The 17,199-nt window shown below is 37.6% G+C and overlaps 2 protein-coding genes across 2 annotated transcripts; one reads left to right on the top strand and one right to left on the bottom strand.

Moving 5' to 3' along the window:
* Window positions 1-547: 547 nt before the first annotated feature.
* On the bottom strand, window positions 548-2,259 carry LOC126691374 (uncharacterized). The gene is made up of 4 exons (XM_050386422.1): window positions 2,200-2,259; window positions 1,568-1,800; window positions 1,197-1,472; window positions 548-1,055 (listed from the first exon to the last, which is right to left on the bottom strand). The coding sequence occupies exons 1-4, from the start codon at window positions 2,257-2,259 to the stop codon at window positions 548-550; spliced, it is 1,077 nt and encodes a 358-aa protein (XP_050242379.1).
* An 11,090-nt stretch (window positions 2,260-13,349) lies between these two features.
* Window positions 13,350-17,102, top strand: LOC126693376 (uncharacterized). Its single transcript, XM_050389326.1, has 2 exons — window positions 13,350-15,016; window positions 16,166-17,102. Exons 1-2 carry the CDS (start codon window positions 13,546-13,548, stop codon window positions 16,183-16,185), a joined length of 1,491 nt encoding a protein of 496 aa, XP_050245283.1. The 5' UTR covers window positions 13,350-13,545; the 3' UTR covers window positions 16,186-17,102.
* The last annotated feature ends 97 nt before the right edge of the window (window positions 17,103-17,199 follow it).

The raw sequence follows: 17,199 nt of genomic DNA on the forward strand, positions 1-17,199 counted from the left end.
CATTAAGAGGTAAAGGGATTCAGCCAATTGAGGTTACCGTTGCGTCATCAAAAATAGACCTCAATTTGGATATATCCCACTGTGTCTTGCTATGATCCAGCAGTTGTGATACAACTATAGCTCCACCCATAGATGCATTCTCACGCAAATTTGGCCGAAAGTGAAGGTGATTTGGGATCCAAGGATCTTCCCATATACGAACAAAATCCCCACTTCAAATCAAAATGCACGCACCGTGAGCGATGAGTTGTTTTATACCCTCTAAGCTTTTCCAAACCGGTGAAATACTACCAGAGGCTTTATGGTTAAGCCAATTGTTTCTAACTCTATATTTTGCATGGAGGAGATTTATAAAAAGGCAATCTTTACCTGCTGGGAGCCATCATGCGAGTTTAGATAGCAAAGCTTGATTAAATTCCCAAAACTTTCTGAATCCCAATCCACCCTCTTTGAGATGCCAACACAACAAAGCCCAAGCAATAGGAGAAGAATAAGATCCCTTATCAGATTTTGGATTCCACCAAAAGCGCCTTACAATAGCATCCAACTATTCACAAAGCCCCTTGGGGAATTGGAGGATAGACATGGAGTAGGAGGGTATGGCTTGAGCCACAAATTTGATAAGAGTAGCACGACCTGCCCAAGATAGATTCTTGCTTTTCCAACTACTGGGCTTGTTCTCGATCTGCTCCTTAATGTCATTAAGGTCCTTTTTCTTGTGGGGGGTGAGGAATAATGGGATTCCCAAATATTTTGCTAAAGGAGGGAGTTTGCTTAGGCCCCAATGAGCTCGAATTTGATTGAGGAAATGAGGACTAACCCCTTTGGAAGGGAAAACCCTGGACTTTTCCACACTGATTATTTGTCCCGACCATTGGCAATATTTCCCCAAGCACTCCTTTAAGGAAGATAACTCAGCCATTGAAGCTTTGTAGAAGAGAATTATGTCATCTACATAACAAAGTTTAGATATGGGAGGAGTTATTCTTGTGAGCTTTACTCCAGTCAACTTGTGCTGGATTATTTCTCTATTGATCAAGCGCATCAGCACTTCACTGCCAAGAATAAAAATATAAAGGGATAGAGGATCCCCTTGTCTTAATCCTCGTTCCGGTTGGAATGCAGGGCAAATTCCACCTTTTAAGAGCAAAGAGTAATGAACTGTAGATAGGCATTGCTAAATTAGATTTGTAAACTGTTCATTGAAGCCAAATGCCTTCAGGACCCTTTGGATGAATCCCCATTCCATCCTATCATAAGCTTTTTGAAAATCTATCTTCACTTCTAGAAATCCTTTCTTCCTTTTCATGTGTCTAAAGCTGTGAACTATCTCTTGTGCCAACAGAATGTTTTCTGTCATGCATCTACTTGGAACAAATGCAACTTGAGCTGAATCCACCATTTTATCCAGAAGAGGTCTCAATCTGCCAACTAGAATTTTTGATATCGCTTTGTATACCACGTTGCACAAACTGATAGACAGAATTGATTAAAATTACATGCTCCATTTTTCTTTGGAATTAACACAATGAAGGTGTTGTTGAATTCTTGAAGAAGTTTCCCATGCCTGAAGAAGCCTTGAACTGCCAAAGTAACTTGGTCCTTAACAATTTCCCAATAGTGCTTATAGAAGAATGCTGGAAGGCCTTCTGGACTAGGAGATTTAAGTGATTTAATCCTAAATATCGCCTTCTTAACTTCTTCTCTAGTAGGGATTTTGCACAACTCAACATTCTCTTCTACTGAGACACAAGCATCAATGAAATTTTCCAAGTTTTTTGGGATTTGGGGTCTACTTGACTGATATTGGGATTGAAAATTGGCGTTTAAAATACTCTTGGATGGCCTCTCTACCCGAAATCCAGGAACCGTCCTCTTGTTTGATATCAGAAATGAAGTTTCTTCTCCTCTTTACCAAAGTGGTGAGATGAAAGAACCTTGAATTCCTATCCCCTTCTTTGAGTCAAATCTCCCTAGATTTTTTATGCCATTTGAGACTCTCTTTGGCCAACCAGTCATCTAACTCAAGGCTAAGGGCAGCTTCTAATTCCAAATTCTCTTTGGTAGGCTCTGCACCTTGGACTTCTTCAATCTTTTTCTCTAACTCTTTGATTCTTTCTCTGACATTACCAAAATGCTCCTTGTTCCATTTTTTCAGCTCATTTTTAGTGTTTGTTTACTTCCTTGCCAGCTTAAAACCTTGTGAACATCCCACTTGTAATTGCCAAGCTTTGTCCTCAACTTCTCTGCTTGTTTCATCTTTTGTCCACATAGCTTCAAATATAAATGGCCGAGTTATCTTTTCATCTTCAAAATTTATGTCCAAAAGGATGGGAGAATGGTCTAAATTAGTTGCACAAAGGTGAGTGACCCCCGCTTTTGGGAATAGCAGTTGCCACTCCTGATTGCACAAGCATTGATCCAATCTTTCTTTTATGTTAGCTAGACCCTCTCTTTTGTTAGTCTAGGTGAAGGGTGGGCCTTTAAAACCCAAGTCAATTGCTATAGAATTTGTGATGAAGGTTCTAATGCTGTTGACTGAGCTTTCAGTAGCTGGTTTCCCTCCTCTCTTTTCTCCAGCATTTTTAATGCTATTAAAATCTTCGATCATTGCCCATGGACCAGAGAAGGTACTGACCATGGATTCCATTAATTCCCAGAACTGCTTTCTTTTAGCTCTAGAAGGTGGCCCGTAGACAAAAAAAAAAAAAAAAAAAAAAAAAAAAAAAAAAAAAAAAAAAGCCATGGGATCCTTGGAGGGTCAGAGTAGAATAGAGCTGCTATAACATATCTGCTTGAATAAACTACCTCTAATTCCATGCCCTGTCTCCACAAAATGGCCAAACCGCTTGAGCGACCATTGGCATCCACGCAAAAGGAATCAACAAAATTAAGCTTTACTCTAATTTTCTCTACTCTTAAGAGCCTTTATTTTCGTTTCAGATAAAAAGACTAAATCTGGACTGGAGTTACGGATGAGGCTTCTTAGTGATCTAACTGTCGGGGCTCTACCAGCACCTCGACAGTTCCAAGCTAGTCCTCATTTTTTTTTTTTTTTTTTTGGTTGATAGATCTATTCTTTTATTTTGTTTTCACTTTTGGTGGATTTTTTTTTTTTAAATAAACAAACCAGAATATTATTTAACTGAATCAAAAGAACAAAAATCTTTCATCACAGCAAAGCAGAAAGTCAAGAGAGCAGACATTGGAGGCAAATACAAGAGGACAATAGCAGCAAGAAAGCCGAACACAGGGGGAAGTAACTCTTTCATCACAGCAAGCATATAATCTGACCTTTACACGGTACACTTGTACATATACAGCAACTTTACTATACATGGTTACAAATCTCACACACACCATTACACGTATATTCGGACCTATACATTTGCATCAGTTTTTTTTTTTTTTTTTTTTTTTGGGAAATATTTTGGATGAGATTTATTGCCAATAAATGATGGTACCATAAAGGCTAAAGCGCAATGAAGAAAGGTAAAATTTTCTTTATTTGTGCTACCTTTCTTCAATATAGAAAGGTAAATAAATAATTTTTGCATATATAATTATATATTGAATGAAAGAGTCCAACTTTGTGCTTCTAAAAAAAAAGAATTCGAGTTCAACTTTATGGAAGATCCCTGTATTGTGTGTCGGTCACCATATTTGAAAGCTCTAATCCGCACAAACCAATGATCTGAAATTCCATGGCATACGATGGAGTTAGTAGCAGCCAAGCCAATCAAAACACTATCACTACAGCATGCAGAATACAGTATATAATATATGTTGTAGCCTGTGACAAACAACCACGTGCTTCGAGTTACTTGAGCATTCACATTAGTTTTTCTTCAAAAGATACAGCCTTTAAATTGAGACACATAATAAAAGATAAAAAAAGAAAAGTAGATTCTTAATAGATATAAAATGCTGACATAAATGCTTATGTCAACCTATGTGTCGTTCTTCTAATCAAAAAGATTATTATAAGCCTTTTCTTTTTAAACAAAGCGACAGAAAAAAAGTCCGTACCAACTGTAATTCTTTCTCCTTCAAGCACTTAATCTGTTTCTACAGAGACAAGCCAAGCAGCTTTTTTTTTTTTTTTTTCCCTTTCTTTCTTTTTCTGATCAAACTGTGTCAGATCTCAGAATCGTTTTAAGGTTTCCACTTTTATATCTGTTACAGCTCGCCTAGCTCCATGACGAGGTCAGTCGGCGCTTTACCTTACGTCTTTTAAGTGTGTGCCTATTTTCAAATTGCTTTTTTCATCACTCTCATTGGTGGTTATGTCAATTCTACTTCAGTTTTTCGATTAGCTCTGTTTGTAACGGTGCTGGTCCTTATATTTCTGTCTCCAGCTCATGCTGAAAAAGACTTGTCTTTGTTTAAGTTTTTCTTAACGATTTTAACTAGCGCATCATCTTTTGTCATTAGTGAATCGCCAGTGATTGCGATTCTTATCCTGACTGATCCATCACTTATATCTAATATCAAACCTCGGTTGGAAAGATTTCTAGTTAATCGTTCTTCTTCTTCCACTTCTCTTGTGAACTCCAACAATATTGGGTTAGAATCCATTGGACCTCAGGCTCCCATCTGGTCTGAACTGCCCGCATATATATATATATATATATATATATATTGTTATATATTATCGATCGAGTTCTTTACAATTTTTTTTTTAAAAAGAACTCAGTATTAAACTAAAACACTAGACACTTTAGAATCTCTCTCTCAAATGAGAAGAATAATTTTCATTTTACCATAAAAATAATAAAATTTCAAATATAGGTCATGGGATACTTGATAGAGAACCACATTCTCATCAATTTAACTACAAGTACGCAATTGTTAGGGTTTTAGACCTTAGTTGTCACAAAATTAATCAACTTTTAACCATTTTATAATGAAATAAATGGAATGTATATCATCTATTAATTACTTGGCAATCAAACCTAACCTCCCCCCATTTTATTTTTAAGGGTAAAATATTATTTTGGTCTTCAGTTTTACTAAAAGTTTGTTTTTTGTCTTTAAACTTTAAAAAATTCTTTTTTCATTTTTAATTTTTATAAAAAAAAATTTCAATAATTTAAAGACAAAAATAGAGATGAAAAAAAAAATTAATAGTTTAGGGATGAAAAAAATCTTCTTTATAGTTTAAGAACAAAAATAAAACCATTTGCAATAATTTAAAAACAAAAGTGAACCTTTTAAAATTTAGGGACAAAAAAAAAATTTCTTAAAATTTAATGATGAAAAATAAACATTAGGTAAAATTTAAGAACCAAAATAATATTTTATCTTTATTTTTAATCTACAACATATGAGAAATGGGATGGGTTAATATAACCACTAGATATTATCAAATTAGATTTGCTCTTTTTAATACAGGTCTAGGTCTAGATTCAAGAAGAAAGAAAAAAAATATTTCTCAAAGCATATGGACTTATATGTGTGGGGTTCACATGTGATGTGAGAGAGAAGTCATCATGAGTCATGAGTCACGGCCATTCCATTTGATTAGATATTTTTTCCAACAGTGGAACCCATCAGTCCATCACCCTTCGAAATTCCTTTTTTCTCGGCTTTCACTATGTCTATTTGTTTTCTTTCTATCTTTCCTTTCCTATGCATCACTTGCCTCTCCATCAATATCTTCTTCATTCTCAACCTAACGCTGTGTTTGGTTGCAAGTAGGGGAAAAGAAAAGAAAAGAAAAGAGAATGAGAAAAGAAGGGGAAAAAAAATGTTTCTCTCATGCATATTTGGTAACAAGGAGGGGAGGGGAAAAGAAAAGAATAGAATATGTTGAACTTTTTTTTGTTTGGGTTGCAAATAAAAGAGAAGTGAAAAGAACGCCACCAAACTACAACCTCGAAGAGAGAAACCTAGAGATGGAAGTTGAATACACATAGGAAAACCAACGTTCAAGTGAGAAAGAGGAAGAGCTATGCCGTAGCACTAAGAAATACAAAGATAGTAGTGGAGATTGACCCTTCACTCAACCACGTCGCTTAGTCAGCTATAAGGATAGTCTTATAGGAGACACACCAAGTGCTTATGCTCAAGCATTCAAGTTTGACAATGAGATAACAGAGCATGAAGACTCAGACACAGAAGTAGAGGATCTTGTTGAAGGTATGACGGAAGTGGTGCTGTCTAAAGAAACTAAAGCTAGAATCAGAGCTCCATGGTCCAAGGCATTGATAGTGAAAGTGTATGGTAGGACTGTTGGTTTCAGCTACCTCACTTTCAAGCTCAATGCCCTATGGAAACCTATGGCCAAGATGGATTGTGTGAATTTGGGAAAAGATTTCTTTTTAATCAAATTTAGTGATCCTAGTTACTATGATAAGGTGTTAAAGGGAGGACCATGGTTTTTTGGTGAGCATTTTTTAGCCATCAAGCCATGGGAACCTTATATCAAAGCATCAGAGGCCACCTTCAGCTCAGTTGCAGTGTGGGTTAGACTTCCCGAACTCCCCATTGAGTTCTATGATTCAGAAGTTTTAAGGAAAATTGGTGGAGCAATTGGGCCGGTTCTAAGAATTGATTCCTATACGGCCATTGGCTTTAGGGGAAGCTATGCTAGACTTTGTATCCAAGTAAATTTGGAGAAGCCTCTCATCAACACAATCAAAGTGGGGAGATTGAAACAAAAGATTATGTATGAAGGGATTGGAGCTCTTTGCTTCTGCTGTGGCAGAATTGGGCACAAGCAAGAATTTTGCTGTTATAAAATTAGACCAAGAGAGGCGAAGACAGGGGAGTTAGATACAGCAAGCTTGAATCACAAGTCTAGCCAAGAGGAAGACAAATCTGATGCCAACTACGGTGCATGGATGTTAGTTACGAGAAAGCAAAATCCTGCTAGGATTGGACAAGGGAGAGGTCCTAACCTTAACGGGGGCAAAATAGAAAAGGGCAAATTAGGCAATTCGGAGCAACTTAATGGAGAAGTGGGTCTTAATATTAATATTAAAGCAGTGGATGCTTCTAGGGAGAACAAAGTGGTCATATCAAATGGCAAGGGAGAAGGTGATAAGCCAAACGAAGTGGTTTCCCACACGTAAAATGTGTCAGCTAACTGAGAAATTATACCATGTTTCGGTAATACCAACTCAGTATCTGTTTTGGTATTTTCTACCCAATAAATGAGTAAAACTTGTTTTAAAAAACCACATCAGACTACTCCAATAAATTAATCACAATCTTCTATACTATCGGGAAAATAAATTAATCATTTATTGGAGTAGTCTGATGTGGTTTTTTGAAACAAGTGTCATTCATTTATTGGTTAGGAAATACCAAAACAGATACTAAATTAGTATTATCGAAACATGGTATACTTTCTCCAGCTAATCGACCTACTCCTACAATGAGTAATTGCCCTGAGTCCTCGAGCAATGGAAACTCTACAAGCGATGGGACACATAGCCGTTCAACTAAAACCACTTGTACAAAGAAAGTTGATGGTGCAAAAAGCACATCTTCTTTCAAAAGAACGAGCTTAGGCTCTAGCAAAATTTCTCCACTCCTCAAAGCTTCAAGTATTTTAATGGAGAATGGAAATTTCGGCGCCAACAACAGCAAGCCTTCCAAGCAAAGGATGGGCAATGATATACAAGAATCGGGTAATAGCAATACCAAAGGAAATCATTGCACAAATTCGAGCATCCCCGACGGATGATCTGGGTGGGTGCAAGGAGGAATTGAAAGTAGCATGAAACATTTGTTTCCCTTAACACTAGCAAGCGTCAAGAGTGGGGATTTGGAGCTGAAACACCCTGCTTGGAGCTCAACCCCAAATCCTTGGTGGAAGTTCATCACAGACATGCCACTGATAACGGAGGAGGAAGCCATGATATTGAATGAGCAAAAAAGGCCATTGGTGGTACCACACTTGGACGAATCGGGGTGGTTGGTGCAGGAGAGGAAGGTAATAGATTTCAGGGGGACGACCTCGAGGCATATGGGCAATTTCCCAATGATGAAGCTGTTTCAAGTCCTAACCCAAGTGTAGAACTGCAACCTCCTCATTTGCTGCAAGGAAGAAATAGTTGTGATATTGAAATACATGATCGTGTGGAAGCTAGATTGGATGGCATCTAAGGAGCTGCTAAAGAAGATAGGATGGAGCATGATGGAGGCTGCTGCAATGAGGCCTAATTAGGTGGAAGTGCCATGTGGGAATTACGTCAATATGAATATTCTTTTATGGAATTGTCGAGGAGCTCTAAACGCAAATTTCAAGCGTAGAGTGCTAGAAATTATGGTGAATCATCAACCTTCAATTATGGTGATCACAGAGACCAGGGGATTGGAGGAGACTGAGTAGAAAGGATAATAGCAAAATTACCTTTTGATGGTTTCTATACCACTGACACAGTAGGCTATGCCTGTGGCCTTTGGCTTTTATGGAAGAAGGAAGAAGCAAAAATCTCAGTACTTTCATCCACTGAATAAGAAATTCATGCCACTGTGAAGGTACACTCATCTAATCTTACCTGGATTATTTCACCTGTGTATGCAAGTCCTCGCTTAACTGAAAGGAAAATTCTATGGTCTAATTTAACGAAAGTTGCTCAATTACATAATCTGCCTTGGTTAATTTTGGGGGATTTTAATGAAGCCTTGTGTGGAGAAGATAAGTATAAGGGAAGGCAGGTGAATATTAATAGGGCCCTTGAATTTAAAGAATGCCTAGACTTGTACAATCTACTGGACTTGGGTTTTTCAGGTCCAAAATTCACATGGTCAAATCTTAGGCAAGTTACTGATTTAATTTTGGAGAGAATTGATCATTGTTTTGGAAACCCATCTTGGAGGATTGCCTTTCCTGAGGCGTCGGTGACTCATCTACCTCGAGTCTTCACTGACCATTGCCTGGTCCTGCTTAAGCTTGACAAAACCCCTCCGATATGCTCAAACATACCCTTTAGATTTCAAACGATGTGGCTTATGCACCCAAAATTTCCTAGGTTCGTTAAAAACAGTTGGGATCAAGACCAAGCTCTTTCTGAAGCTATAACCAACTTCACCAAGAAAGCCAAAAAGTGGAATGCTGATGTTTTTGGAAATATTTTCAATAGAAAGAAGAGAGTCATTGCAAGGATTAATGGTGCCCAAAAAGCATTAACCAATAATCCCAACGAATTTCTGGTGCAACTAGAAAAAGATCTCATTAAAGAATATGCCCTTATTAGGAGATAGGAGGAAGAATATTGGGCACTAAAATCTCGGCTGAACTGGACTATGCATGGAGATAAGAATACGACATTTTTTCATGTCACTACCATGATTGGAAGGCAAAGAAACAAGATCAAGAGCATCAAGAATTCTGTAGGAGAATGAATAACTGATATGGAGGAAGTTAAGAATCATATCCTAGATGGGTTTAGCATATTATTCACAACTGAACTTGAGTTTTCTACCAGTACTTCAGATGTGTCTTGCTTTTCTCATAGTTTCTTATTAGAAGAGGAAAAAACCAAGCTATGTACAGAGGTGACTGATGAGGAGATAAAAACAAGTCTTTGGGCCCTTAAGCCTTTTAAAACACCTGGGGCTGATGGTTTTCATGCTGGTTTCTACCAGCATTTAGGCTTGATGTAAGAAACATAGTCTGTATGGAAGTAAAAAAGGCCTTTCAATCTGGGGTTATACCTAAATATCTAAACAAGACCCTAATAGCTTTGATTCCAAAATGCCCAAACCCTGAGATGCTTGGTAGCTATAGACCCATCAGTCTATGTACTATGGTGTATAAGTTAATCACCAAAACCATCATTAGCCGCATCAGACCTTACTTGGATAAACTGATTTCTCCAGTACAAACAGCCTTTGTCCCAGGCAGGACAGGATTGGACAACATTTTGATTGCCCAAGAATTGGTGTATTCAATAGATAATAAGAAAGGGAAAGAAGGCTATATGGAAATTAAAGTGGATTTGGAGAAAGCCTACGATAGGCTGGAGTGGAATTTTATACACAAAGTCCTTATTGCTTATCATTTTCCAGAGCAACTAATAAAGCTCATCATGAGTTGTGTTTCAACCACTAGCATCTCTATTCTCTTTAATGGGAGTTCATTGGAGTCTTTCTACCCTTCCAGGGACATTCGATAGTGGGACCCGTTATCCCCATATTTGTTCATTCTCTATATAGAGTACTTGGGAACCCTCATTGAAAGAGAATGTTTAGAGGGAGACTGGGTTCCAATCAAGGTATCTAGAAATAATATTGGGGTTTCACACCTTTTTTTCGTTGACGACTTGATCCTTTTTGCTAAAGCTAGTGAAAAAGGCAGTGAAGCTATTAAAGAAGTGCTAGACTGTTTTTGCAGTGAATCAGGCCAGAAAATCAATGTCGACAAATCGAGAGTATATTTCTCACAGAATGTGGAAGATAGTCTAAAGATGAGCATATGTGATACTCTGAGTATACAAGCCACAAGTAACCTGGGTTTGTATCTCGGGTTCTCCTTGAAGCACAAAGGCTCAGATCGGAATCAATTCAACTATGTGGCTGTTAGGGCCATAAGCAAGTTGGCAGGATGGAAGGCCAACTTTCTTTCCTTTGCAGGAAGAACAGTGCTAGTTAAATTAGTGTTGGCTGCAACTCCAACATATGTCATGCAAGGAGTGGCTCTCCTTACACATCTGTGTGATAAATTGGACAAAATAAATAGGGACTTTCTTTGGGGCACCACACAAGAGAGGGAAAGAATGCATTTAGTGGGATGGAGTAAAATCACTAGAGTCAAGAAGGAAGGAGGGCTCGGAATCAATGTAACCAGGGCAAGAAATCTAGCTTTGCAAGCAAAATTGAATTGGAGGCTCTATATGGAGAAAGATGCACTTTGGGCTAAAGTGATCCTAAACAAATATTGTTCCCAAACAAGAAGCAAATCTAAGGATCCAAATAAACTTCCGTGCTCTATCACATGGAAAGCAATCAAACAGGGATTTCCAATATTTGTAAAGGGAATTTGTTGGAATGCAGGCAAGAGTTCGAAGCTCAATTTTTGGGTGGACCCTTGGGTTAAAAGAGACACAATGAGGGAATTTATTGAAGGCCCGCTACAATATAACGAGAACAAACACACCATTGAGGAAACGTTCAAAGATGCTTGCTGGAATTGGGAAAAGCTGTCTTTTGTGGTCCCAAGCACCATCAAGGAAAAAATTAATGAAATCCCCATCCCTTTATTTGGGGAAAGCAAAGACTTTATCAGCTGGAAATATACCCTAAATGGAGAGTTCAGCACGACCTCAACCTATAAATTAGCAAAGCCTGATGAATGCCAAATTCCTGAGTTCTTGGGTGGATGGATTTGGAAGCTTGATACCGCACCTAAAATACGACATTTTCTATGGTTATGCCATCATAGAAGTGTGTCGATGAGGGAGACCATTGCTGCTAAAGGAGTGGAATGTGATATGATCTGTCTAGTTTGTAAGAATGCAGAAGAATCACTTAGTCATGCCTTGAGAGAATGTCCATTTACTTTGGAGTTTTGGAGGAATATCAAAACACCAATGACTCTTCAAGCTTCCTTTCAATTGGAGCTGCTAGATTGGCTAAAAAGCAACTGTCTATGTGATCCAAATATTATGGTGAATGGATGTCCATGGAGAATCCAATTTCCGTTTGTTGTCTAGTACCTATGGAAGCACAGAAATAGGGTGGTGTTCGAAAATACTACCCTGAATATGAACCTTCATACCTACTGCATTAATCAATCTATTGAATTTTTTTACTGTGTTGGGGAAACCTCAAAAGAAAAGCATTATACGGCAGCTCAAGTCAGGTGGAAAAAGCCAAGGGAGGGATGGGCTAAATTAAATACCGATGATGCATCCTTGGGCAACCCAGGAAGGGTAGGTGGTGGAGGAGTTATCAGGGATCACATAGGGATGTGGATCAAAGGATTTGCTCAAAAAATAGGCCACGCCACCAGTTTATTAGCTGAATTTTGGGCCTTGAGAGATGGGCTGCAAATGGCATTATAGTTGGGAATTAATTGTTTAGAAGTAGAGTTGGATGCTAAAACTGTTGTTTAGCTTTTACTTTCTAACTCAAACCACATTGCAGCATATTCACCCCTCTTAAATGACTGCAAGTACCTCCTAAGCAAGTTTCAGCAAGTCACAGTCGGCCATGCTTTTAGAGAAGTAAACAGAAGTGCAGATTGACTCGCGAAAAAGGGATGCACTATGCCACTGTAGTTTGAAAGCTTTAATGTACCCCCCACCCCAGATATGGTAGCTTTTGTGAACAATGACGTGAATGGTTTGTATTTAAGGCGTGAGCCAGTACTCTACCTATGTTGGCTAGATAGTTTCTGAATGAATGACCTTTTAACAAAAAAAAGAAAAGGGAAAGAAGTGAAAAGAAAAATGTTTTCTTTTTTACATTTATGTCCTAATGAAATGAAGAAGGTAACAAAAATTCATGGCCACAAAAGTAATTTTCAGAGTTTAGAAAAGTCAATATTTGCGGCGGACACAAAATGTTCGGTTTCCCCCACTCAGAGTGAGTCACTCTTTGCTTCTCTCTCTTCTATCCTATCATCCAAACAATGGAAAAGACTCACTTTTTCTTCTCTCCTTTCCTCTTCCTCTCAATCCAAACAGTGTAAAAGAACAAAGAAAAATTCCCAGAGCAAACCTAGAAACCCCAGAAAAGCAAAATATACGACCAACCAATGAAACCAAAATGAAAGGCAAGCAAGATAGTCAGATAGAGCAAGGAACCAGCAGTGAGAGTGGAGAACCAAAGACAAAGCAGAAAGCAAGAAATAACACAGTAGCGGAGTCAAATACAATAGGACAATTAATTCGTTGACAACAATAAGAAAATAATGGTACCATAAATAAAGCCTAATAAAGAAGGCTAATCTTCCTTTATTAATTTTATTCTATGCCTTTCTTCATATCTTTTTTTTTAGGGGATATACCTTTCTTAATAAAGAAATAATCTATTATCTCAAAATAATAATAATAAAGAAATAATCTTTGCATATACTTTAGTATAAAAGGGTCCAACTTTGTGGAAGATCGTGGGTAGTCAGCTAAGCTAATCTAAACACTTTTCCCTTTTTGATGATTTATTTTTTTATTTATATTTTTTTGTTGTTGTTGTTATTGTTGAAGAAGAAGAAATGCAAGAACTTTTTTTTTTTGTTTTTTCGATAATAAAATCCAAACACTCTTGGCATATTATATGATACTATATAACAAAGGTTGTAACCAGGGACCCGCGACCATGTGCTGCATTGAAAAGTAAATAATACAAAGTAAAATTATTAAATTACAAAAACAAAAAAAGCAAAAACAAGTACTCCACCAATCCCCAAACATAATAAAAAAAGAGTAAAGCATTTCTTAATTTGTTCAGACCACTTCAAAAGCTTCACAATCCTAGCTAGCAGCCCCTTCTTCTTCTTCTTCTTACATTTCTGATAGAATAGATAGTATCGTGTCCGATTCCATTTCAAGCTTCAACTTTATAATCAGTTACTTTCTTCTCCTTAGCTCCATGGCGAGGCCGGTTAGTACTACTACAATCCTCAACATTTTTAAGGTTTTTGTGTATTTTCAAGTAGCTCTCTTCATCACTCTCATTCGTGGTTATGTCATTTCTACTTCAAGTTTTCGATTAACTCTGTTTGTAACTGTGTTGGTCCTTACATTTCTGTCCCCTGCTCATGCTGAAAAAGACTTGTCTTTGTTTGAGTTTTTCGTAACGATCTTAACTAGCACTTCATCTTTTGTCATTAGTGAATCTCCAGTAATTGTGATTCTTATCCTGACTGATTCATCACTTATATCTAACATCAAACCATGGTTGGAAAGATTTCTAGTTAATCCTTCTTCTCTTGGAACCTCCAACAATATTGGGTTAGAATCCAATGGATCACAGGCTCTCATCTTGCCAGAAATCCCCACAGATATGATTGGTGAAATTGGAAATCGAATACATATCAAAGATATTAAAGCGATTTTAACGTTTTGTAACCCCTGTAGTTCTGCTTGTTTCGAAACTACAACCTGCTCTTTGTTTCCATGGCTGATGCTTTCCAACAAACTAGATTCTGATTTGCAATGTTTCTTTAATCTCTGCAACAACAAATATCTCTGGTTAGAACTACCTACAAGTGACCAAAAACGTTGTTGGGGATCTCCACATGGTTTGGTTGTAACCTTGGGTCCTGATTATGAAGCCTGCCTTGTGCACGTTAGGAAAGAAGAACAAATTGCTCTTCCACCACTAAACCCAATTCGAGCACTGGCTCAATTAGAAGAGTGGTTTCGCCTTGTACACAAATTCATTATTTTAAATGACCCTTCCGATGAGAAGTTGTTCCTTGTCTTTGCAATTTTCGGCCCCGTGAATCGCTTAGCTTTTGCTAGAGTGGCTTTCAATAGAGGAGGAGATGGAGCGGCTTTAAATAGAAGAGGACAAGGTCAGTGGGCTATTGTTACGGTTACCAATCCAGACAATTTGAAATTCAATGATGTTGCATGTTTTGAAGATAAAATATATGCACTTTGTGGCTACGGCCAGCTGGTGCGCCTTGAACTTGATGCTCCTCTGGCAGCTGAGGTGCAAGATATTGGGCCCGAACAACCAAGCGAGGAAGAAATAGGCACGCGGCGCACGCCCCAAAAACTGTATTTGATGAAGTCACAAAAAAACCTTATCGCGGTTTTTCGTTACACATTTCACAATCCTAAGAAGATGAGGCAGGAGACTGAACGTTTTTTGGTCTGCAATTTCAACTTTAGTGAATCGAAGTGGAAGGTGACAGACTTGAAAGATTGTACTGCTTTTGTTGGTGACGGAAATTCCTGGTGCATTCCTACAAGCACTATCCCTAGCAGAAATAATTGCATCTACTTCACAGATGACAATTGGGAGTTGCAAATGTACCCAGGAGTAGCATATGGAGGCCGGGATGTGGGAGTGTTTAATATAGAACAGAAAGTTACCCAACAACTTCCATTTGGTAAGGACAACCCTCGTTTTTATTCTCGACCAATTTGGGTTACACCTAGCTACTATGCGTTTAGATGAGCTTTTTGTCTGTTAGTTTATTAGTTTGTCTGCTTATGTACAAATTTTCAAGCCTTCTTTTCTTCTAGGTACCATTGTACTTTGATTTCTCTAATACCATTGGCTTAATTGAAGAGTCTACAACTTTTTATGGTGGCCAAATATAATTGGGCATTCTGTTTTGTAAGCAAGACACAATCTTAAACTAATTTTTAGAATGTTAATGGTTGTGATGCTGTGAATTTAAGCTACTATGACTATTTATCTTATGTTCTGGATTTGAAAAAAAATCTGTAAATGCAGTTTAGATGATAGGTCAGTAAATTGTTCAGAGAGAACCATAAAACTGGGTAAATTAGTACAGGATGCTAATTGCTAACAAGCTGTTGGATTGATTTGCTTTCTTGCTTGAACATGAAACTCTGGACTAAAGCAGATACAATTTGCTCTTCCTTTTAACAAAAACCAGCCCTCCTCCTAACATCTTCTATAATGGCTTGACAATGCCTTCTATCTTGTAGGTGCCACCATGAATCCTAATCTTTCTTTGCAGCCATATATGGTAGATTGTAGCAGCCCAAGCAATCTTAAATAGATTCATTTGGAACCTTCTTCCTTCAATCATCTAGTGAAAGAACACAAGTTCAAAACTTGTTGCCATAATGCCCTAGTGAAAACACTTAAAAGCAGATGGTTTCAAGTCTTAATTTGGCTTCTGCAGAAAACACACTAGTCTCCCTCTTATCCCCAGTTAGCAATTCTGCATAGAGCAATATACTATATATGAATGCTAGGAATATCATCTGGCAACCAAAACATTTTGCACCATTCATCCTTGGGTTTTCTGTTACAAATCTCATTCCATGTTGAACTACAAGTGTACTGACCTGTCTCAGAATGAATCCAATTCATTACACTTCCCTCCCCAGATTTACTTGATATTGTGAATTTTGTTGTTTCAGTTTACTGCAAATCTGTGTATCTTGTGTTCTGGATTTGAATTAATTGACTACTTGAGTTTCTTTTTTGGATACATATAAAGAGATAAATCAGAATATTATTTAACTGAATCAAAAGAACAAAAAATCTTTCCTCCAAGCAGAAATAGCAGCAGAAGGATGACAAGCGAAGGAAAACGCAAAAGCTGTAAATTTTACTGCCCATTTACAACGACAGTGAGCTATTAGAAATTACAACTTATGAAAGACCTTGCTAACTCCTCTGCATCTGCTGCCAGGACTGCAATTTCTCAAGATACGGTATCCCTAATAGCATAGATTGCATCACTGAAAATCCTTGTGTTTCTTTGCAGCCATATTTGGTGGATTGTAGCAGCCCAGGGAATCTTACCCAGGTTTATTTCATTATTTGAAACCTCCTTCCCTTGATCTCCTAGTGAAAGAACTCAATTTTGAAACTTGTTGCCATAATCCAAGTGAAAAAATAACTCAAAAACAGATGGTTTCCACTCTTAATTTGGCTTCTGCAGAAAACACACTAGTCTCCCTGATATCCCCATTTAGCACCTCTGTATCTAGTGGAGAGTCTATCATTAACACTTAACAGACACCATACCATTTTGCACCTTTCATCCAAATTGTACAAATCTTATTCCAAGTTGAACCACAAGTGCACTGATCTGTCTTAGAAGGAATCCAATTCATAACACCATCTTCCCCAAGTTTACCTGATATTGTGAATTTTGTTGTTTAAGTTACTGTGAATGTACTCATCTTGTGTTCTGGATTTGAATTACGAAATATAAGGTTAGATGAAACTGGTAACAAGGTTGCCCCCACATGTGAGTAAATTAGAAACTGTCAAATGACAGATTGTGGTTAGGCTGTAACTATTTGTAGTTAGCCCACGTCTTATACAAGTTAAATCCATGTCCATAAATAGTAGACCCTCTCTGTGTGTAAGTCAGACTAATTGTAATAGGATCTATGTTAGACATTACTCTGTTAGTCTTTTTTCTATTACATTTTTGTCCTTTTCTTCATACTTGATATTGTGAATTTTGTTGTTTCAGACTTTCAGTTACTGTGAATCTATTTTTCTTGTGTTCTGGGTTTGAATTACAAAATGTGAAAACCAAGTTTAGATGAGAGTGGTAACAAGGTTACCCCCACAAAG

The sequence above is a fragment of the Quercus robur genome, chromosome 7 (genome assembly GCF_932294415.1).
Source record: "Quercus robur chromosome 7, dhQueRobu3.1, whole genome shotgun sequence".
In the NCBI taxonomy this organism is placed as follows: Eukaryota; Viridiplantae; Streptophyta; class Magnoliopsida; order Fagales; family Fagaceae; genus Quercus; species Quercus robur.